Source organism: Camellia sinensis, chromosome 12 (genome assembly GCF_055761805.1).
Source record: "Camellia sinensis isolate YWXY chromosome 12, ASM5576180v1, whole genome shotgun sequence".
Taxonomy (NCBI): domain Eukaryota; kingdom Viridiplantae; phylum Streptophyta; class Magnoliopsida; order Ericales; family Theaceae; genus Camellia; species Camellia sinensis.
This window is the reverse complement of record NC_138972.1, coordinates 161,060,377-161,083,906: the sequence shown is the minus strand read 5'-3', so window position 1 is coordinate 161,083,906 and position 23,530 is coordinate 161,060,377. Positions and strand designations below refer to the sequence as shown.

General features: G+C 39.6%; 2 protein-coding genes across 2 annotated transcripts; one reads left to right on the top strand and one right to left on the bottom strand.

The window, feature by feature from the left end:
* Window positions 1–1,149: 1,149 nt before the first annotated feature.
* LOC114289762 (tetraspanin-8) lies at window positions 1,150–3,558 on the bottom strand. The gene is made up of 2 exons (XM_082896652.1): window positions 2,739–3,558; window positions 1,150–1,688 (listed from the first exon to the last, which is right to left on the bottom strand). Exons 1-2 carry the CDS (start codon window positions 3,243–3,245, stop codon window positions 1,383–1,385), a joined length of 813 nt encoding a protein of 270 aa, XP_082752778.1. The 5' UTR covers window positions 3,246–3,558; the 3' UTR covers window positions 1,150–1,382.
* Window positions 3,559–20,302: 16,744 nt separating this feature from the next.
* Window positions 20,303–22,757, top strand: LOC114322783 (uncharacterized). The gene has a single exon (XM_028270198.2). The coding sequence runs from the start codon at window positions 20,460–20,462 to the stop codon at window positions 22,362–22,364; it is 1,905 nt and encodes a 634-aa protein (XP_028125999.2). The 5' UTR covers window positions 20,303–20,459; the 3' UTR covers window positions 22,365–22,757.
* The last annotated feature ends 773 nt before the right edge of the window (window positions 22,758–23,530 follow it).

The following is a 23,530-nucleotide window of genomic DNA, read 5'->3' as shown; positions in this document are numbered from 1 at the left end:
TTCAATAACATTGTAAAAGAGCACTAGGCATAATGTTTAAATGTGTGCTCCCATTGGAAATAGATCATAGTTTTGTAACAATGAGATGAAACCCATTTAAAACAGTAAAACGTCTCTGTTTTAATAGTAGATAAGAGTGAAGAATTTTGTTCGCCCAATTTGACTAATGTGAAACCAAGTCCAATAATGCTTACTTTTGGCTTGGCTTGTGTGTTTACTTCAGTTTACATACATAAACGTAAACCCCACCAAAAAGAAGTCTAGCTACATATCTACAAAGTCTCATATGAGTCATGACAACAACAGACCTACATTGTCCTATGAAATTAGGTAATCTCTATATTTCTTCCACACCACTCAAACACCTTGAAATTTTCAACCCCACTTCAGTTTTATATTTAAGAGTCCCAACACAACACTGAATGATGACACTCCCATCACACAACAAAAAGTCATTTGTTTTTGAATAAAGAATGTAGGACCCGCTAAATCAAGTGAAGTAAACAAGCTAACCACCATACATTATTATCATCTACTATACATGACCATAGATATCAAGCTTATCTTCCAATTTTAATAAACAAGCCATCCCATACTAAGGCCAAGTTTGACATCCTCCAAAAAATTCAAAAAGTCAAAAAATCACTATCCTATTTAAGTCACATCATCTTATTTAAGTCACATCACCTCTCTAACACATCACTTCAAACCCAACCCAAATCCAATCCATATTTCATAAAAAGTCAAAAAGTACACTTATTTAGTCTTCCCAAACTTGGCCTAATTAAACAGAGGGTCACCACTACCACATTAGGTGGTATGATGATGTATGTTATAGACCAATTAATGTGTCTGAATGATTTAATCCACCATTAGATTAGAGCCGTAAAAGCAGATGAAAACTAGGGAGGTTATAAAAATGACATAATTATTTTAAATTAAGAACATGAGATTCATCTAGCCAATCTTCAAATAATTGGGATAAAGGATTCTTTGAGCTGAGTTACATATAAACCACAGAATGCACCTACCAGCAGTCGGTTCTAGTGTTTTTAACCTAGCACTAGCACAATAATGGCGAGCCAACAAAGGAAATGAGATTTTAATAATTTTTATGTGATTTAATTATATGCATATAGACACAGGGAATGCAACCAAAGCCTCCATAGAATATATGTCAAATAACAGATAAAACTGATAATAAGAAAAGTAATAGACAGAAATATACAAGAAAGAAAGCAACTGAGTACAGATTCTTCAGAGACTAGTATAGAATACAACAGACCAGATCAGTTGAAGCCCTAAGCCCTAATAAAACCTCACGGCTATGCGGCTAATAACATAGTAACAACTAGTGGAAATCCATACATTCAGAGCGAGTTTCAGGGCCGTCTTTTCCACATAAAATTGTGTTCCCTGTTGTTCCTGAAGGCACAGCAACCAATTGAGTAGACAATGACGAGGATGACGAGGAATATAATGTTGATCACAGCCACCTTCTTCCAATCATGCTTGATACTATCCAGAAGCCCAGCCTTGCATGATTGACAGTCAAAGCACAGAATACTTGGGTCATTGTTCCACAGCTTGCAATCTGAATTTGTATAAGAAGATATGGCTGAGGTTGTCCAGTTGGTTGGGCTAATATACGTGAAATTGCAGTCATTTGAAGGCTTGCAGCAACCCGACTGCAAAGGAACACAACAAATACCAAACAAAACAAAACAACCATATAGAAATACATCAGAAGATGCTTACTACTTTATTTATAATAAATAAAAAATGAAACAAAATAGAACAACACAACATACATTTGTAAGTAAAATTATATATCTATTTGATTTCTTGGAAAGTTAAATGTTGGCATTGAAGAAAATTCCTGAAGAAGCAAAAGAAAGCTTAAATTAAATTATGATAGCGTCACACAATTATTCCAACTCAACTGCTGCACAAAACCCATATGAAACCAATTAGTCGAGTTAGAATATGCTGCAGAAATTGAACCAAGTACTAAACTTTAAGCACCCCAACCCCACCCCCTTCCATAAGAAGAGAAAATTAAAAATAACCCCAAAAGATAAAGATTAACCAACAAGAAAGGTCAAATGCAACAGCTAAATCAGAGCCAAGGGCGCTAATTTGTATGAAGAAAACTTAAATGCAAAAAGTGGTGTTACAGAATCACACTGCAGGTGAACTTAAGAAGGCAGAGGAGAACTAAAGCAATCAAGAAATTGCTAAGCCAAGAAACAAGAGTCGCATTAAAGAGAAAATGCTAGAAGTCATCAATTGAATGGCAGTACGAAAGTTACCCTAGCACGCACAAGATTAAAGGAAGAATAGTAACGGTAACTGAAATTCATCAAGAACTCAACACCCACAAATCCTATACCATTAACCAATCAGTATGTAAAGCAAATTCGAACACAATAAAAAGAATCAATTAAACAATCTTCCATGACAACCAAAATTTTGAGTAGCATGGACATGGAGAGAAAAAAACAAACACACACACACCATGTTCTTAGATTTTTCAAAGAAATCCCTCATCTAATGATGGAAGGCATCAACAGCAAAGTATATAACCATGAAAATTCCAAAAGTAACAAAAGTTGCAGTTAAATATGACATATTAAAGTGAAACCTTAAAAAAGTTTCAAAAATTAAAAATAAATCAGAGAAAAAGAAAGAGAAATCACATGAAAGGAGCATATGATATAATATATATATATATATACCTGAACAGAGGACAAATTCTCGAGATAGAACTGGGTAACCGTGGTGTTAGAGCCAGCATCAATCAAGCTTTGGCAGACCTTACCGTCCTGCAAGCAACTCTTGATCTTGGTCCAATTCTTGGTACTATTAACCCTCTTCTGCAACCAATTGGAGTAGTCCCCGAGTCTATACTCCTTGTAGCCCTTCCCTGACAAAGCCTCTCCGGCTCCCTTGTTGGTGACGACAAAGGCAAAGATGGTGAAGCAGAAAAGGAGGAGGATTAGGAGGAACATGACGAGGAGGTAGAACCAGAGAAGCCATGAGACCCGACAGCAAGCGCCGATGAGACCGGCGAGAGAGACCACCATCAGGACTATCCCAATAGCGATGAGGGGCTTCTCCAGGAACTTCTCGCAGTCTGTTGACCCCTGTCGGCTCAGCCATATTCCTGCCCACAGGATTGGTATGGAGAAGAGGAATGTCAGAAAATTCAGAATCCCAATCAGGTTGTTGCTCAGTTTAAACATCTCTTCTTCTTCTTCTTCTTCTTCTTCACTTCCAAACTTCTCCAACAACAACAACTACTACAATTACAATTTTGCTTCTTTCTTTCTCTCACTCAAAACAACCAGCCAAGCCAACCAACTTCGGCAGACACACAGAAATTAAAGGACAGACAGAATTTGGAAAAGATCAATGAATGGAATAATGGGGTGTTCGCCACCTTAGGGCTTGTTTGGAAGGTGCTACCGTTTGAATATTTTTTTTTATCTTCTTATTTATTTATTTTTTAAAATTATATTATTTTTTTACTTCTTTTTATAATTTTTTAAAAAAAAACTTAAAAATATACTTATTTAATACTTTCCAATCAACTCTTTTTCACGGGCTCTTTTTTAGATAGGTAGATTTAGGTTCAAATTAACTAATAAAATAAAATAAGTTAAAATAGTCTATAACATGAAATATTATATTTAAATTATAATTATGTTTTTTTTTTTACACAATCATCAAATCAATTATAAAAAATAAAATATCAAACTATACATCATCTCAACAAAATTTTTTAATCATACTAAAATAGTCACAAAATTAAAAAATCAATTATAATTGCTAACTTTTCAAACCAGCTCAATATAAAAAAAGAGAATACATATACAGGGAATATATATATATATATATATATATATATATATATATATGAGTAAATTACACTGACATTTCTTGAAATTTATATTTATTATAGTTTCTCTTCACATTTGAGAAATTACACCAACCCCCTTGTCAGTGTAATTATTTGACGGTATTAACTTTTAAGTTAAAATGATATATTTACCTTTAACCTTTATATATACTTTAAAGGGTAAATTACACTGACACCCCCCTGAGGTTTTAATTTAATACGGGTCTCCCTTGATATTTAAAAATAAATATGAAAAAATATATTTAATTTGTAAAAAATTATTTCTAACCACTCGAAAGATTAAAATTATATAAATATGATAATTATTTTTTATTATTTATTTCTTAACCAAATTAATTTTTAATTTTAAAAAAATTTAAAAATCAAACTATACATAACTTAAGAATCTTTTGATAAGTCACTTCTTATGTTGATAACTTATTTAATTATTTGTTAATTTTATGATATTTTTACCATCTGAGGCCTGTTTGGTAACCATTTCGTTTTCAATTTTCAATTTATGTTTACAAAAATTTTAAAAACCATCATAAAAACTTGATTGATAATTTTTTTGGTTTATAAATGGTTGTCTCAGTTTGTAAATTTAAGAAAAAAAACGTAAATTCAAAAAATGAGTTTACCTTGGTTTTTAAACAGAAATTTAAAAATTTGACTAACAATTTTTTTTTAATTAATTTTTTTTTTCAAATAATTTTTTTTTTCCATTTCATTTTTTTTCTACTAATACTAAGGGGTTGTTTGGGGTGTCCTAAATAAATCTACTTTTTGTCTTTTTGGACTAAAAAGTTGAGGGAAAAAATATGGATGTTTGGGTTAACTTTTTGACTTTTTATGGAAAAATGTATAATAAAAAATTGTAAAAATTGGTTTGTAGAAGAAAATTAGAATTGGGAGTTGTGCAGCCGTAATTGTTGACTTTTGGTGAATAGTGTTAACTTTTTAACTTTTTGAGTAACTTTTTGGCTTTTTAACTTTTTTTGAGTATCCCAAACTTAGCCTAACCGAGGGGCAATTGGTAATGCTACTTTAAACCTTGAGAAGAGGATTGTAATTTTTATAATGTGAGGGATGTCAATGTAATTTACCCAGTGAGGGCAAAATTGGTATTTTAAAAAATTAAATTGCTGATATCAGCAATATCTGTTAGTTGACTTAACAGTCAACTAACTAAGGGAGCAATCTGTAATGAAACTTTAAACCTCAGGAAGAGGGATGTAATTTCCAAAATGTGATGGAGGAATTGTAATAAACATAAACTTCAGGGGGTGTCAATATAATTTACCCTATATATAAATCTAGGCAAATTTTAATATACACCATTTTAAAAAGATGTACCATATGCACCTTAATTATGATATATATTTTTTTTTAGTTATGATATTATTTTAATTATGACTCAAATTCTTTATACCTTATGTTATATTTAGCTATGATATTTTTTTTATTTTTTTTTTATGACTTAGAAAATTAAAATTATGCATTAAAAAAAAAACCGTAGATGAAGGTTGGAAGGTTTTGGACTGATACGCGAGGATACAAGTTCAGATCCTCTGCTGTGTTTTCCTGCGGTGTTTTCTGCCATGATTCAAAACGACGTCGTTTTGAGTTTTTTTTTTTTTTTTTGGTTGTCATTTTCATTAAGAGTTGAGAACCTAACCTATACACCACAGACGGCGATGAAGTGAGGCCACAAAGACGAGGGCGAGACGAAGCTAGGCGACAACAGCAGCAAGGCCAAACGACGGCGACGGAAGATGATCCGAACTAACCCTCTCATCTTCCCCTGTTTTTCCTCCTCATGTTCTCTCTCTACAAGCCTATATGCTTCTCTCTCTATAAATACCATTATTTTCATAATTGTTTCGGCTTTCTCTCTCTTGAACCCTCATGGGGACAATTTGGGTTTTTAGTTTTTGGTTTTCTTTTCTTTTTTTTCAATGATATTCATCATAAATGTACATATCTATTTGATTATTTGTTGTTTATCATGTTTGTCCCAAACACTCTTTCGATTATTTGTTGTTGTTTATCATGTTTCGCTCATATTTTTTCAATCTCAGTTTTGGGTTTATTTTTCTTTCTTGATTGATATTCAACCGGTGACAACCGATGATGGACGAATGTCGACTGGAATAAGTTCTGCTTCTTTCTATTTTATGTATATATATATATATATATATTTGATTTCTTTGGTTTTATAATCTTTCAGATTTCTTTGATTTTATATAATTTTGGGTGATTTGTGAGATGAATTTATGAAATTTTGGGTGTTTGAAATGTTGATATTGAAATTATGAGCATGAAGAAAAGCAAAGTTTCCAAATCTCTTGACCATTGAAGTTGTTGAGTGAGAGGTTTATTAAAAATAAAAAAAAAAAGAGTCATTTTATTGTTTGACAAATCAATGTGATTCAATGAATGAAGAATCAAAATGGGTTTTGAATTTCCTTCGATTTTGTCTCTTGAGATGTTAAGATATTGAAGATTGGGGATGCCCTCTTTCTTCTTCCCTGTTTCTCTTTCTCTCATTCTGTTCTTTCTTCTTCTGTTTCTCTTTCTCTGGTTCTTTTTTTTTTTTTTGAAATTTTATTGTTTTGGGGCACCGCAGATACCACCGCAAGAAAACACCGCAGATGATCCGGACTCGATACAAGAGTAGATGTACATCAATACTCGATCTCTAATTGAGTCTCGCCGTTACTTTGAATAATAATATTAATAACAGTAATAATAATGCTTCAATAACAACCAACTGTGACGGTTTATGTTAGTAGGGCTGTCATCTTCCCAATACATTATTATTATTATTATTATTATTATTATTATTATTATTATTATTATTATTATTTTAAATATAAATACAACTTAATGAAAAAATTATTGATATCCAATTAATTTTTTTTTATAAATATGTTTTAGTCGATATATTTTAAAAAGTAAACGATTTAAATTATTAAAATAAATTTCAAAATGAGTCTAATAACAATGACTATTATGCACAGTATAACACCCACCCCAATTCCATATGAGAGAAGAGGGAGGAATCTACTTTTAATGTTCAATTTAAATTTCAATACTTCATTTATTAAATAAATAGTATAATATGCATGAAGAATTCCTAATTTCATGACATTGGGTCGAGTTTCGTGGATTGAAACTTGTATACTTATTGCCCAACAAAAATATGTATGAAGTATTCCTAATTTTATGAGATTTAGTCAAGTTTCGTGGATTGAAACTTATATATTTATTGCCCATCTAAAATTTGACTTTTTTTTAAAAAAAATTATAGACTTGCATCTGTCCACCCAATATATCGAACATGAGAGGGGAATTTATGTGAAAATTGGGCCGAGCTGGGAAATGGTTCTTTATGGCCCATAATACGAAGGGCTGAATAAAAAAGACCGTAAAGTTACTCTGGCCCGAGAGAGGTACAAAGTTACTCCGGCCCGAGAGAAATGTAATGTTACTCTGGTCCGGAAACGACTTGGAGTTAGGCCGGTTGGAAGACGCTTTGAAGTTAGACCGGTCTCAGAGTTATCTCGGTCATGACGTATTGTGGTTAGACCGGTTAGAACCTTGCTACTCGGTAGCTCGGTCTAACCACGCAATTCTTTGTACATGAGGAACCGAGATAAGGAGTAGTGAAAAGAAGAACCGAACTAAAGACAGTTCGGTCTACTCTGTGGCTCGGCGTTATCGTAATTACTTCGGTCATATTAGAGTTCGGCCATGGTAAAAACCATCTCACTTGATTTAAGCAGTGAGGGGGGTGTTGAAGGATAAACATTATCTTTCAGGAGTATGAATCCTAGGAGGACTCTGCATGGAGAAGTAATAGTCCTACTAGGATTGTGCCACATGAAACCTATAAAAGCTCACAAACATCACCTTTGGAGAGGTAACACACAACTTTGCTTTCTGAATACACAGAGCTTTTGTCTATTGGTCAAGCTTACTGACTTAGGCATCGGAGAGGTTTCCGGCACACACCCACCGGCTAGCTCACGTTTGTGTTTTTAGGTGATAAAGCGATGACGTACAGAGGAGGGCAGACTTGATCAACAGGATTATACGAGAAGGTTTATTTCTTTCCCGTACAATTGGCGCCGTCTGTGGGAAGGACAGACAGGACAAAACCTCTTGATCAAGCTTTACCTATTTAGGGACAATGGCACACATTGAAGAATTACCACAGTCCGCCATCGACGGACAAACACCAGATGGGGGTGCAAGGCGTGAAGGATTACCTTCTATCCCTCCCATGGCGGACTTGAAGCCCCAAAGACATAACTCCAGGAGAGATACTAGGGAGAGGCGAACTCACAGCCCCCGTCACTCTCATTCACAAAGTCCTGACAAGCAAAGGCGGATGATTGATCCGCAAGTCCTGGAGGACCGCGTGAAGGAGCAAGACGAATTAATAAGGAAGATGGCGGCCGACATGGAAGCCTTGAAGCGCCAGATGAAGGGAAAAAGAGTGGCGATAAGAGAGGGGCGCAAAAACAAAACGCCTCCTCGCCGCTCAGAAGACCATGGAAGGCATTCAACGCCATCACAAACAGAAAGTAGAAGCCTCAGGACAGGCGATACTCAGTCTGGAACCTCCAGAACTCGTTACTCCAGGTCTGAGAGAACGAGATCATTGAGGTCTTACACAGAGGGAAGTACCTACCGACCCTCACACTCACACCAAACATCATCCAAACAGACGGAGTTGCCAAGATCATCCGATTTGCGGACCATGTTGGAAGAAAAGGCACGATGGAAGGAGGACACCAGGGCGCGCGACCCTCGCAGAGTTTCTGTTCTTCAACGATTGGCTCCTCGATCGCATGGAAGCGTCGAGGTTGGAATGCCATTACCACGCCCTGCCTACGAACCGACGGACAAAGCATTAGCAAGGCTGCAAACCTCGCCGTTCGTTCCGACAATTGAAAACGCGCCCCTACCTACAGGCTTCCTTCAGCCCAAATTCACTACGTACGAGGGGAAGACGGACCCCTACATTCACCTAAGCCACTTCCGCTAGGTTATGGCGGTATATCGGCGAAACGAGGCTCTAATGTGCATCCTCTTCCCGTCAAGCCTTGGCGATCTAGGCTTGACTTGGTTTGAAAAACTTCCAGAAGACAGCATAGCCTCCTGGGCGCAATTGGCAGAGGCGTTTGTCACAAGGTTCAGAACAAACACTAAAACCCCGGTGGAGATTGACTAGTTACTCTCCATCGACATGGGTGAAAAATAGACGCTAAGGTCCTACAATAGTTGCTACTGGGAGACATTCAACTAAATTGGCGACTGCCCCACCAATCTCGCTATTGCACAGTACAAAAGAGGCCTTCCAGTCGGGAATAGACTAAGGGACTCAATCACCATGACACCACCTATCACCATGGAAGCCTTGATGGAAAGAGTGCATTAGCACATTAGGGTAGAAGAGGATGGCGCACGTGCCAAAACAAAATCTGACACGACCACAGTACCAGAAAAGAAGACCTCAGCAAAGGTCAATACAGTAGATCGACAGAACAGAAACGGACGTGGCAGGCGAGACAATGGAGAGGACCCAGATAAAAGATGGTTGAGGGTCCGCACGGCCATAACCACGGTATTCAAGAAACCGATCTACCGAATTCTAAGTGAAATAAGAGATGAGCCTTTCGTCAGATGACCAGCCAAACTAGGGGAAGCGCAGAAGGACTATGACGAGAGATCACGGTGCACCTTCCATAAAGAAAAGGGGCATCGCACTGAGAATTGCACGCCATTGAGACAACACCTGGAGGAGCTGGTGGCAGCAGGACACTTGGATAAGTACATTGAAGGAGGGACGCAACCAGCCCCCCAGGACCATAATAACCCCAACGGGATGCCAGTCGACGCCCCACCTCAAGGGATTATCAATGTAATACATGGAGTCTTTGAACCTGAGCGTGTATGCGAGCTCAGGGGATCAATCAAAAAGGCTGAGCACTTTAGAGAGGTGCTAAGTGCCCAACCTGCCATCAAGAAGGGGAAGACAGAGGCAACAAACGTCATGTCTTTTTCGGATAAAGACTTGGGATGGATATATTGCCCTCACAATGATGCACTGGTCGTCACTCTTCGAGTCAAGGATTTTGACGTCAAGCGGATTCTGATTGACCAGGGTAGTTCATGTGAAATCATGTACTACGAAACATTTAAACAATTGAAGTTGCAAGACAAAGACTTGGCGCCTGCCGTATCTCCCCTAATTGGATTCAACACCATGCCAGAATGGCCCGTCGGTAAAATAATTCTTCCAGTCAGAGCAAGAAGTGTGACGAAACAAGTGGAGTTCTGGGTATTGAAGGTCCCCTCCACTTACAACATCATCTTGGACAGAACATGGCTGCATGCCATGCGATCAGTGGCGTCATCCTACCACCAAGTAATGCGGTTCCCCAACGATACCGGGGTAATTGAAGAAGTCTATGGCGACCAGATCATGTCGAACCAATGCTTCGTCACGGTGAATGGCAGTCGCGCTGCCAAAGAATACGTTCATTCGGTGGAAGAACCTGAGAGCAATGAGCTATTCGCAGATGTCGGCAAAGCGGCTGATCAGAAAGCGGTGGAGGACTTGGTAGAGGTAAGAATAGATTAAAAGAACCCGGATAAGTTCTTTTTGCTCGGTTCGTCGTTGTCCAGCACTGAAAGATTAGAGGTGTTGGAATTTTTGACCTCTAACATCGAAGTATTCGCCTGGACGCCATACGACATGCCAGGTATTGACCCCAACTTCATCTGTCACCAACTCAATATCCACCCATCCGCCAGACCAATCATCGAACGCACACGCAGATCGGCACTCCATCATGCCGAGATAGTGGCGGAAGAAGTAGGTAACCTGCTGGAGGCAGGAGCAATTAGAGACGTGCACTACCCAAAATGGATCTCCAACACAGTCGTAGTGCCAAAGAAGAATGGCAAGTAGTGTGTCTGCGTCCATTATAAAACAGTCAACAAGGCGTGTCCAAAAGACAGCTTTCCTCTACCACGGATAGATCAACTGGTAGACCTAACGGCGAGGCACAACCGACTTAGCTTTCTGGATGCATACAGAGGCTACCACCAAATCGCCATGCAAGAACCAGACCAGGAGGTCACATCCTTTTCAAATCCAAGAGGACTATACTGTTACAAGGTCATGCCCTTTGGCCTAAAGAACGCAGGGGCAACATTCCAACGAATGGTCACCAAGATGTTTGAACCATTGTTAGGCAGAACAATGGAGGCTTACATCGACGACATGGTGGTCAAGAGCAAGGATGAGAATGACCATCTCAAGGACCTAGGAGAGATGTTTGAAATCCTGAAGAAGCACAAGTTGCGCCTCAATGCATCTAAGTGTGCATTCGGAGTAGGATCTGGCAAATTCCTGGGCTTCCTTGTGACCAACCGGGGTATAGAAGCAAACCCCTCACAGATCAAAGCAATCCAGGATTTGGAGAGACCAAACTCAGTAAAAGAAGTACAGCATCTCACCGGCATGGCAGCCGCGCTCAATCGGTTCATAAGCCGGTCATCAGACAGACTACGACCATTCTTTCAAGCTTTAAAAGTCAAGTTCGAGTAGGACGAAGAATGCGACCGAGCTTTGGAAAGGTTGAAGGAATATATGTCTTCCCCACCATTGCTTGTTACCCCAGTACCTGGAGAAGAACTTTTCTTGTACCTGGCAGTCTCTCAGCACGCAATTAGCGCAATGTTGGTTCGTGTAGAAGGAATCCAACACCTGCCCATCTTTTATGTCAACAAGACATTGCTGGGAGCCGAAACAAGGTACTTGCCACTGGAAAAATTAGCATTAGCCTTAATGATGGCCTCCAGGAAATTGGCACACTACTTTCACGCCCACACCATAGTCGTCCTCACAGCTTTCCCACTAAAAGCTTTGTTTGAGAGGGCGAACTTTTCTAGGAGAATCTTGAAGTGGGCAGTAGAGTTGGGACAATTCGACATCAAGTTCCAACCCAGAACCGCAGTAAAGGCCCAGTCTTTGGCAGACTTCGTCGCAGAGTTCACTCCTGGAAGTCATCATATCTGCCCAGTCGACCTAACTGACACAACCGAACTAGGGATGGAAGTTGACGCCGGAATAACGTAACCCCTAGCAGAAGGTGCTCAGTCAGACTCCAAGGCAGACCAAACTAAAGACAGCAAGGAAGAAGCAAACCAAGCTACACCAAACCAAGACTCACCAACAAAAAAAGACTTGGTGCAATCAGATAACGAGGGGCAGACAGCAAGCAGGAACCTCGAAGAAAACACCGGCAACATTCTTGACCCCACGATATCATCCGACCCCTCCACTTGCTGGAAGTTGTTCGTCGGTGAGATGTGGAAGCTCTTTGTGGATGGAGCATCCAACTGGCATGGTGCAGGACTTGGCATAGTCCTCATCTCACCAGATGGCCTGGTTGTGGAGCAAGCAATCAACCTTGGCTTCCCAGCATCAAACAACGAAGCGGAGTATGAAGCGCTTCTTGCAGGACTCAAATCAGTATACTACATGAAGGCCACCGAATTAATGGTGGTAAACCGAATTTCTAGCGACTATGAAGCAAAGGATGATAGGATGGCCAAGTACCAAGAATTGGTCAGAACAGAGATCAAGAAATTTGAAGTAGTGGGGATAGAACAGATAGGCAGGAAAGAGAACAGCAGAGCAGACGAACTAGCAGGCTTCGCTTCAATGGCAGATACTTCTATCCCTCATCCGTTTCTCATCGACTTCTTACCAAGACCAAGCATTGAAGACCCCGAAGCAGAAGAGGTATGTTGCGCTAAATTAGGCCCCTCATGGATGGATCCCATCATACTATTCTTGAAAGATGGCGTCCTACCAGAAGAAAAGAAAGAAGCCAACAAAATTAGAGCAAAGTCACAGTGATTTTGGCTCTCCCCATCTTTGGCATTATACAAAAAGTCATTCTCAAGACCCTACCTAAAGTGTGTCCACCGCAGCAAAGTGGAAGCATTCTTATACGAGATACACGAATGGGTGTGCGGAAGTCATCAAGGAGGAAGATCGTTAGCTTACAGAGCCATTTCGCAAGGATACTGGTGGCCATACATGCAAGCTGACTCAGAGAAGTATGTGAAGAAGTGCGAGAAATGTCAGAAGTTCGCACATCAAATACATCAGTCGGTTAGAGAACTCCTACCATTGACCAGCCCATGGCCTTTTGCAATGTGGGGCTTGGACATAGTAGGACCACTTCCAACGGCACCCGGAAATAGAAAGTTCTTTCTCGCAGCAACAGACTACTTCACAAATGGGTAGAAGCAGAAGCATTTGCATCAATCAAGGAAAAAGATGTGAAGAAGTTCGTCTAGCAAAATATCATCACACGATTCGGTATACCTAAAGCTCTCATATCAGACAACGGCACTCAGTTCGACGGCAAAATTTTTAGAGGCTTTTGTGAAGAATATAAGATAGAGTTCTACAATTTCACACCGGCATATCCTCAAGCAAATGGCCAAGCAGAAGCATCAAATAAGGTTGTCTTGGATGGACTGAAGAAAAGGTTAGAGAAGACAAAAGGCAAGTGGGCGGAAGAACTTCCTCATGTTTTATGGGCTTACCGCACCACACCTCGACGATCAACAGGAGAAACACCATTCTCCTTAGCCTACGGAATGGAAGCAGTAATTCCACTAGAAGTTGGCCTCCCCACAATTCGAAGCGAAAATTTTGATCCCGACTTGAATGGAGAAGCCATAGCATTAGAGCTTGACCTCGCCGAAGAAAGAAGAGAAAGAGCACTAGTCCACATTGTCTCATATCAACAAGAGTTGTCCAGGAAATACAACAAAACAGTACATCCAAAGCAATTCAAGATCGGAGATTGGGTGCTGCGCAAAGTGATGGGAAACACCCTGGTGCTAGGAGATGGCAAGCTAGGGCCTAATTGGGAATACAAAGTGGTTGGGTTAGTAGGCAAAGGGGCATACCACCTAGAAGACAAGGACGGCAAAGCAATCCCTAAGCCATGGAACACCGCCAATCTCAAATTATTTTATTTTTAGCTTTCCTCTTTCAAACATGTGTAATTTTTTCTTTCCTCAATAAAACAAATCGATTCTTTTCAGCATAAGTTGTTCTCTGTAAAAGTTAGCTTTAGTGAAGTTAGGTACATTGCAAACATTTTATTCTAAGTTGACTGGAAAAACTAACTTAGAGGTTGGCTGGATTAAACCAACACCCCTCCTAAGCCCAGGATAAGGATCCAGGCTGCAGGACGTTTGGTCGGAATAACCAAACATTTTATTCTAAGTTGGCTAGAAAAACTAACTTGGAGGTTGGCTGGATTAAACCAACACCCCTCCTAAGCCCAGGATAAGGATCCAGGCTGCAGGACGTTTGGTCGGAATAACCAAACATTTTATTCTAAGTTGGCTGGAAAAACTAACTTAGAGGCTGGCTGGATTAAACCAACTCTTGGTACTCTTTAGCCGAAGTAAGGAAATCGACTAAAGAGTAGTTGGCTGGATTAAAACCAACCCTTGGTACTCTTTAGCCGAAGTAAGAACATCGGCTAAAAGAGTGGTTAGCTGGATTAAACCAACTCTTAGTACTCTTTAGCCGAAGTAAGGACATCGGCTAAAGAGTGGTTGGCTGGATTAAACCAACTCTTAGTACTCTTTAGCCGAAGTAAGGACATCGGCTAAAGAAGTGTTGGCTGGATTAAACCAACTCTTAGTACTCTTTAGCCGAAGTAAGGACATCGGCTAAAAGAGTGGTTGGCTGGATTAAACCAACTTTTAGTACTCTTTAGCTGAAGTAAGGACATCGGCTAAAGAGTGGTTGGCTAGTAAGCTCAGTCAGATTGCTCAGCTGAGACCGGAATAAAGTATCTCGGCCACACTACTATTAGAAGGCAAGATAACAGTTGGAAGTGAAAAGATCATGGAAAAGTCATTACAAGTATAAACATACAATTCAAACCGAAAAAAGTGTGGTAACAGAAAAGATGATTTTCATTGATCAAGTTCAAAGCAGTTACAAGAGAAGGGCTCCCAGCCCGGTTACAAATCGAAGTAAAAAAATAAAAATTAAAAAAATTAAAAAAAAAATTATTAATTAAAAAGGTCTTCAAGATCGGCTTTAATGTCAACCTGAACACCGGTTGTAGATGGAAGATCAATCTCAGTAGCAACTGGCAGCACGGCGTCAGTCGGCGGCTCAACAGTTGGGTTTTCAAACGTTGGCTCCAACCGAGCTGGTTGATCGTTACCTTGCTCGTTGACTACCGGAGTAACAGTTGGCTCATTTTCTTCATTTTCATCATCTGAACCCTGCAAAAATTGTTGTTGGACAGAAGCAGCATATTCCGCTAGTGAGGCCGGAATGAAGTACTACGGAGCATTCGGTTTCGGGCCCACATCCGAGTTGTTGCACAGCACTTCTCCAGCCGCACTTAAAGAATAAGTCCTTTGCTCCCTCACATTGTGGAATGTAGAGGCCCTCCGCCTCTTTGAAACCTTCGGCGTTGGCATCACCCAGCTTCTTCTTCAGTTCGGCAATTTCGGCATCCTTTTTCCCTTCAAGCTTGACTAGCTCAAGAAGGTACTTGTCTTTCATTACGATCAACGCCTTCTGTTTGTCAGCTTCAGCCGAGGTAACTAGTCCGGTTAGACGAGCTACCTCAGCCTCTAGCTCGGCCGTTTTTTGTTGAAACTTCTTCAGCTCGGTTGTTTTTTCCTCAACCTCTGCTATGGCCTGCCTAGCCATTTTCCTGAGCTCCAATACCTTTTGATGGGGAATTTGGCTCTTCTGAAGAGACTGAAATGAATGGAAAGAAACCAATGACGAAACTGAACTGAAAGTTAGAAAAATTTGAGAGACGAGGGGCACTTACCAGGATCATGGATTTAGTGGCCGATCGGATGGCCTTTAGCTCGGTCAGGTTCTGGTGGTGTTCCATGTCTGCGGGAAGGCAAACACTCTTGGCAAGGTTGAAGGCCATCAAGTGATCCTTCTCAGCAACCACCGAATCGGTATCTTGGATATGGCGGTTCTGAAATTTCAGCTTCGGTGCCCACTTGGAAGAGCCAGCACGGTCAGAAGGCTCCAGTTGTGGAATTGGTGGAGGGGTGATTTCGTCCTCATCCACTAGACGCTGCTCGGTCGGGGTAGACCGGGCGCGCTTGGATGGGCGTGATGAAGAAGGCTGTTGAGAAGGAAGGGCCACAACGGCAGGTTGCGTTTGGCTTGGTGGCGGTACTTCAGGTCTGTTGGTTTCGGTCAAGAGGGCCTTGACTCTGTTTCTCTTGGCCATTTCTTCTTCAGCGGTCAGTGGGATTAGTCTAATTTCTGGCAAGTTTAGGTCCGGTTCGGGGGCCTCCTCTAGCAGAAAGTCGGTCACTCTCGCTTTTCGGCAGCCGCTATATCTATAGGTCGGTTCGAACTTTAGCAGCTTGGCCCAACTACGTTCTGGATACCGTAGTGCGGCGCGTAAGGTCGCTAGATCTGGGTAACTGTATAGAGACTGAAGGTGGGCAGAATCTACAAAAGAAGACAACTGTTAGTTCGGCTGAAAAATAGAGAACCAAAATATAGTAAAGCACGCAAGAAAACCGAAGTAATTATACCAGGTGTTCCTTTTTTCCAATTAATACTTCGGCCAGGAATCCGGGCTTGATGATCCTCAAAGTTCCCAGACACCCAAAAAAAATCGTCGTCATTCAAGTTTTTATCCGGTGTATTTTTATTATTTTCTCACGTCGGCGGCGTATTCTAAGATAGTACACCCAGCCGTCTTCCTTCAAACCTATGGAATACTAGTGGAAGATTTCGGCTAGACCGAGGTTGATGCCTGCTTGGCGGTTTAGTTCGGCTATTCCCATTATTATACGGTAGGAGTTTGTGGAAAGTTGGGTTGGGCATAGTCTGGTTTGCCTAAGGAATTCACAAATAAGGGGTTGGACTGGAAATCTTAGCCCGATTTCTATTATTGAAAAAAGGGTAAAGGGTACAAAACCCTGGTTTCCCCAAGGTATGACATCTTTCTCGGCTAAGATTAGGTGGACGTCGTCGGGTATATTGTAATCTTTTCAGAATTCAGCTAGACCGCCTGGAGTATTTACTAAAAATCTATACTTCCCCATTTATTTTATAAGTTATGAATAAGTTAGATCGGTGGCAAAATTGTGCTCAGTAGCTCGGTATGGCGCGCAATGGAGTGCCTGGGCAACCTAAGTCTGCAAAGTGGAAAACAAAGGGGTTAAGCACAGATCATTGGACCGTGCTACAAAATAAAAGCAAAAAATAGGAGTCCTACTTCGGCTATGTGCATGCTACAGGTTCTGTCTCGGTTTCAACAAGATGCTTAGTAGCTCGGATTGAGCAGGGGTTTCGATATCTCGGTCTTGGCAAGCGATTCGTTATCTCGGTTAAATAAAAGGCTCAGTCAGACCGGTTGAGCCTCTAGGGGCAGCTTTCTGAGTTCGGTCTAAAACTTAGAAAGCTGGCTTAGCCCCAAAAGTCCTAGCTCGTTCGAAAGATAAGGTTTCAGTATGCTACGTTCGGACTTAGTTCGACTCGTTTACCTCGGCTAAGGTCTATCAAAAAGTGGTTGACTTATTGAAACTATTGGTACCGACATAGAATGCTAGTTCGGTTAAAGTCTGATAGAAGGGTTAAAGTCTGATAGAAGGACATTGACTACAAACTACTTTCTAGTTCGGTTATATGGTAATTATGGATCAAACAGTGTTTTATAGATTATTTCATGAAGTTCATGAGGTTCTTATGAAGTTTTTCCTAAAAAACGCATGATAGAGCAAGAAAAAGTGTTTTGCAAAAACACCCAAAACAAAGTAGGAAAACAAGGAAAGCAAGATAAAGGTGCAGTGCTTACCAGATGAAGAGGCAAGAACTGGAGATGAGGGCAGCAGCAATGGAGAACACGAGCTCAGAGGTTGAAGAAGCAATGGAGGTTCAGAGAGAGAAGTTGAAGAATGAATGGCGTAAATAATTCTCTAGCCAGGGGTTGTTTTGTGGAAAGAGAAGGGGCAAAAGACGGGAACTGTTCAAATTGTACGAAGTATGAGGGCGGCGTGACAGCTGCGATAGGCCAGTAAGGGCGTGCCACGTGTCTTGGGAAGGAGAAACGCTTCAGTTACTGTGATTGAAGAGACGTTTTGACCGGACAGCTAGAGCCCAGTATGAGTTTTAGTTCGGTTGAAAAGGTTTACGAGTTTTTAGCTCGGCTGGAAAGGCTAAATGATTTTTAGCTCGGCTGGAAAGGCTTAAAACTTTAGCTCGGCTGATAGACAGGTAATCCCTATCATGCTGCGCAGATGGAATCAAGGGGCAATTGAGAAGGGAATTTATGTGAAAATTGGGCCGAGCTGGGAAATGGGTCTTTATGGCCCACAATATGAAGGGCTGAATAAAAAAGGCCGTAAAGTTACTCCGGCCCGAGAGAGGTACAAAGTTACTCCGGCCCGAGAGAAATGTAATGTTACTCTGGTCCGGAAGCGACTTGGAGTTAGGCCGGTTGGAAGACGCTTTGAAGTTAGACCGGTCTCAGAGTTATCCCGGTCATGACGTATTGTGGTTAGACCGGTTAGAACCTTGCTACTCGGTAGCTCGATCTAACCACGCCATTCTTTGTACATGAGGAACCGAGATAAGGAGTAGTGAAAAGAAGAACCAAACTAAAGGCGGTTCGGTCTACTCTATGGCTCGGCGTGATCGTAATTACTTCGGTCATATTGGAGTTCGGCCATGGTAAAAACCATCTCACTTGGTTTAAGCAGTGAGGGGGTGTTGAAGGATAAGCATTATCTTTCAAGAGTATGAATCCTAGGAGGACTCTGCATGGAGAAGTAAAAGTCCTACTAGGATTGTGCCACACGAAACCTATAAAAGCTCACAAACATCATCTTTGGAGAGGTAACACACAACTTTGCTTTCTGAATACACAGAGCTTTTGTCTATTGGTCAAGCTTACTGACTTAGGCATCGGAGAGGTTTCCGGCACACACCCGCCGGCTAGCTCACGTTTGTGTTTTCAGGTGATAAAGCGACGACGTACAGAGGAGTGCAGACTTGATCAACAGGATTATACGAGAAGGTTTATTTCTTTCCTGTACAGAACGGATGTTTGCCCGGTCTTAATTGCCACTTAAAGCTTGTTTGACATCTTTTAAATAAGTGCATTGAATTATTTTTTTTTTCTTTCTTATATATATATATATATATATATATATATATATATCTTAAAATTTTAACTAAGAACTCTTATTTTGGTGAAGCGTGCCCTTCCGACAATTCATCATGCCCACCGAAATCTCCAATCCCAATGCACATACTGGCCAAAATTCCGCCAAAACACTACTCCTTTCTGTTATCAAACCCAAGTATTGTCGTTGACATACCTTGATTATTATTAGGATTCATTTGAGATGTGAATTGATTTTTTAACTTTTTGACTTTTTAACTATTTTAGTTTAGATTAAAAAAACCTTATTTAGGATGGGCCTTTTGACTTTTATGAGAAAAATTGAAATGATTATAGTTTAAATATAATATTTTGTCTTATTAACTTTTTAATCTATTTTGTCTTTTTATGACTATTTTAGCTCAAATGTGATAGGTCAAACGGGCACTTATTATTATTATTATTATTATTATTATTATTTTGCAATGGATTTTTTTTGGAGGGGGGTAATTGCATTGTAATAAGATTGTGAAGAAAAAAAAAATTATAATTTCACTTATTGATATTTATAAAAAAAATCACTAATTTATAATTATTTTTATAAAATTACACTAACTTGATATTTTCCTTTTTTAATTTATTAGTATTTGTTTTTTTTTTACTTTTGTTAAAAGTTGAAAGACTAGTAAAGTAAAAAATATATGGTAATTTATGCTTTCCCCTTTATATTTGGTCATTTTTTCACTTTAATTCTTGAAAATTTTTTTTTTCAATTTGATCTTTCATGCTTCAATTTTTTTTTTTTCAATTTACTCCTAAAGCTAACTTTTGTTTAAAATTAGATAAAAAAATATTAGGTTAACTATCACATAATATAAAAAAATATATATTCATTAAAATTTTGATTTGTGTAACAGGTGTGAATTTTTTATAATAAAATATTTTTATGCAATGTAAGTGTTAATGTGTCATTTTTTGTCTAATTTTGAGCACTAGAGTAAATAGAGAAAAACTTGAAATGTGAATGGTTAAAGTGGAGAAAAGAGTAAATTTAAAGGGGCAAAATAAGAAAAATGGCCAAACATAAAGGGAAAGTGCAATTTATCCAAAGTAAATATATAAAAATCCTAACGGTTGTATAAAAATCCGACTAACTAATTTTGTCTAAGAAGGAATTCTATGAGGAACAGGACAAGGTGTTTGTAATGTATTGGGTTGCTTGATTGAGAAGCTTCTTAACAGAATCAATTAGTATTTAATCTTAAAAACCCTAATTAAAGAACCCTAATTCAAAGAAACGTCATACAGCTATTCGTGTAAATTGATTTGGAATGAAGAAAAAGATGATGGCAGTGACAAGGAAGATGAAAGGGATTGAGGAAGAGGAGGAGGAGGAGGAGGAGGAGGAGGAGGAGCAGATGAAGAAGAAGAACAAGACAGTGAAAGAGAATGTTGAAGATGGAGTGACATGGAGGAGAGGGAAGATGATCGGCAAAGGAAGCTTTGGGTCGGTGTATTTGGCTACTTTGAAGAAACCACCCCCCGACAAGTCGCAGCTGCTGATGGCTGTGAAATCTGCGGAGTTGTCTGTTTCGAAATCACTTCAAGAAGAGAGAAAGGTTTTCAACAATCTTCAAGGCTGCCCTTATATCATTCAGTGCTTTGGAGAAGAGACTACTACCAGCCAAACAGGCGAGACTGTTTATAATTTGTTGCTGGAATATGCTTCTGGAGGTTCCCTACGTGATCTGATCGAGAAATCAAATGGGTTTGGATTGCAGGATTCGGATGTCAGGCGTTATGCCAGGTCCATTCTTCGTGCCATTAAACATGTTCATGACTCTGGCTATGTCCACCTTGATCTCAAGCCTGACAACATCTTACTTGTGCCTACAAAAAGTCAAGGTAAAACTACTACTTCTACCCCTGCTACTACTAAAGTAGAAGCTGCTAATAATAAGAACAAGAAGTTTATGGCAAAAGTCTGTGATTTTGGGTTGGCAAAAATGGTGAAACAACAAATCAATAAGAAGAAGAAGAAGAAGAAGAAGAAGAAGAAGAGTGAGTCGAGCTATTATTACCTGAGAGGGACTGCTTTGTATATGTCCCCTGAAGCTGTGGCTGATGGCATACAAGAGGCTCCCTCTGATATTTGGGCTATTGGCTGCGTGGTTCTTGAGATGCTAACCGGGAAGAGGGTTTGGGACAGGAAAGTTCATGGGAACAACGAGAAACTCCTCTACAACATTGGCTATGGGTCCGATTTACCTGAAATTCCAAGTTCCATATCAGAAGAGGGAAAAGATTTCTTGAAGGGTTGCTTTGTGAGGAAGCCTGCTGATAGATTGACTGCTGATATGTTATTGAAACTTCCATTTGTCTCACAAGCAGAAGAAGATGACGATGAAGAAGATGCACAAAAAGTCGAAGTACTGAATCTGAATTTGAAGGAGAGTTTGGATGCACAAGGGGTCAGCACAATGCTGTCACTTTCCGAGACTGATGATGAGGATGACTCTTGGTTAGTTGAGCCAACTATGATGTCTGAAGACAATAATGACTCTTCTTCATTAGTTGATGAGCCGAGGATTATATCTGAAGAAGAAGAAAAAAAAGAGCCCTCCATTTGTTGCGAGTACGACAATGACTGTTTGATGGATGAGCCAGGTATTATATCTGAAGACGAAGAAGAGCCGTCCATTTGTCCTTCATCAGAAGCAGAAGCACTTGAGGGTGTAGATGCTGATGATGAACATGAAGAAGCATCATTAAAAAAGAGTTCGGATACTCAGGGGGCCAGCTCAATGTCGGATACTGATAATGATAGCGATGAAGATGAAACCATAGAGGAAGAAGAGGATGAGGATCACTCAATTAGTCCTTCATCTGAAGCAGTAGAGGATGTAGATGAGGATGCAAAAGCTGAAGTATTAAAATGGAGGAGTTTTGATCCAAAGGAGGTCAACTCAGGATTGTGCTTGTCAGATGAGTCCTGGTCAGATGAGTCAAGTTCTGTGCCTGAAGCTGAAGATCATAAAAAGAGACCTGTGAGTCTGGCTATGGATGATGAGACAACGACACAAGATCACAAAAGGAGGAAACGGATGATGCCTAGATCAGTTGCAGGCTTGAAGCAAATGATGATCGAATATTTTATTGCAAATCATCAACCCAAACCTGTCAAGGCAATACCACAGAAGCCGCCATCCACCTTACCCACCACTGCTGCACATTAGCGAAGAAGATTATGTACAAATCAGCCACCAAAATTCTAAAAGATCTCAATGTGCCAGCTCGCTTTGGCACATGTTCCAACCCTCTCCTCTGCCTTTAGTTGAAGATCATTTTTGCTATATAATTTAGCAGCTAATTTCAGGAACTTATCCTATTATTTGGTAGCTGAATCGTATCATTTTGGTGCCTATCTCAACAGGCTTTCGAGTCATTGTTTGCTGCCATTTGCTTAGGTCTTTCCTCTTCTTGTTGTGGTTTGTTTGAAATTCACCTGAGGGTGCTTGTGAATATGACCTCTCTATCTCTTTAAACTCATTTGTTGATAATGAAATCAGACTTCGGTCACATGAACGTACCTCTTGCTTAAGAGAAGCATCTAAAAACTTCCTGTTACATCGGAAGACTTTTTTTTTTTGGATGTCGTATTGCTTGCAAAAAGAAAATACAGAAGCCTGTTCATATTTTTGGATATGCATGAAGCAGGAGAGCTCATGATAGTGATATCGATTTTTGTTTTTCTTCCCTTATCACTCAAAATTGTCAAACTGACAAACTTTATGCATAATGATTTTGTCTGTACATTGAAATTGAATAAATACAAATCTTTGAAAAGTGTATACACATATCTACAATTGATTTCTCTTTTTGCCATAGTTGCTGGACTTTTAATAGTTGCTGCACATTTTTGGGCAACCATTCTTCAAATTCTTTCCTTCAATGCCTCCTAGGACTCTTAGTTCTTCTTCAGATTGGACAACTGGAAGATACAAAGATACCAATTCTTCTCATTATTACAATTTTCTATACTCTCTTTCTTTATTTATTCTTCATTTAGATTTAGATTTTCAAGTAGTACATCAGTCACAGAGTATGACAGACTAGGGGAACATTTGATGTGCTTCTCTGTTCGTTTGAAAGAAAAAAAAAAAACAAACACTGAAATCATCATTGGCTTTTTGTGATGAAAATTTCCAAGGGGTGATTTTTAAATGGATAACTACAGCTTTCAATTAAAAAGCTCGGTTTGTATCCTTGTTTGATTTTAGTAGTAGTGTCCGCTTAATTGGCTTTGTGACATGTACTTTCATGTTCACAGAGATGAAAGTCCTTTTGCAGTTCTACAATGAATTTTTAAAATCTGTTACACTTTCTTTGAAAGGCTTCTACT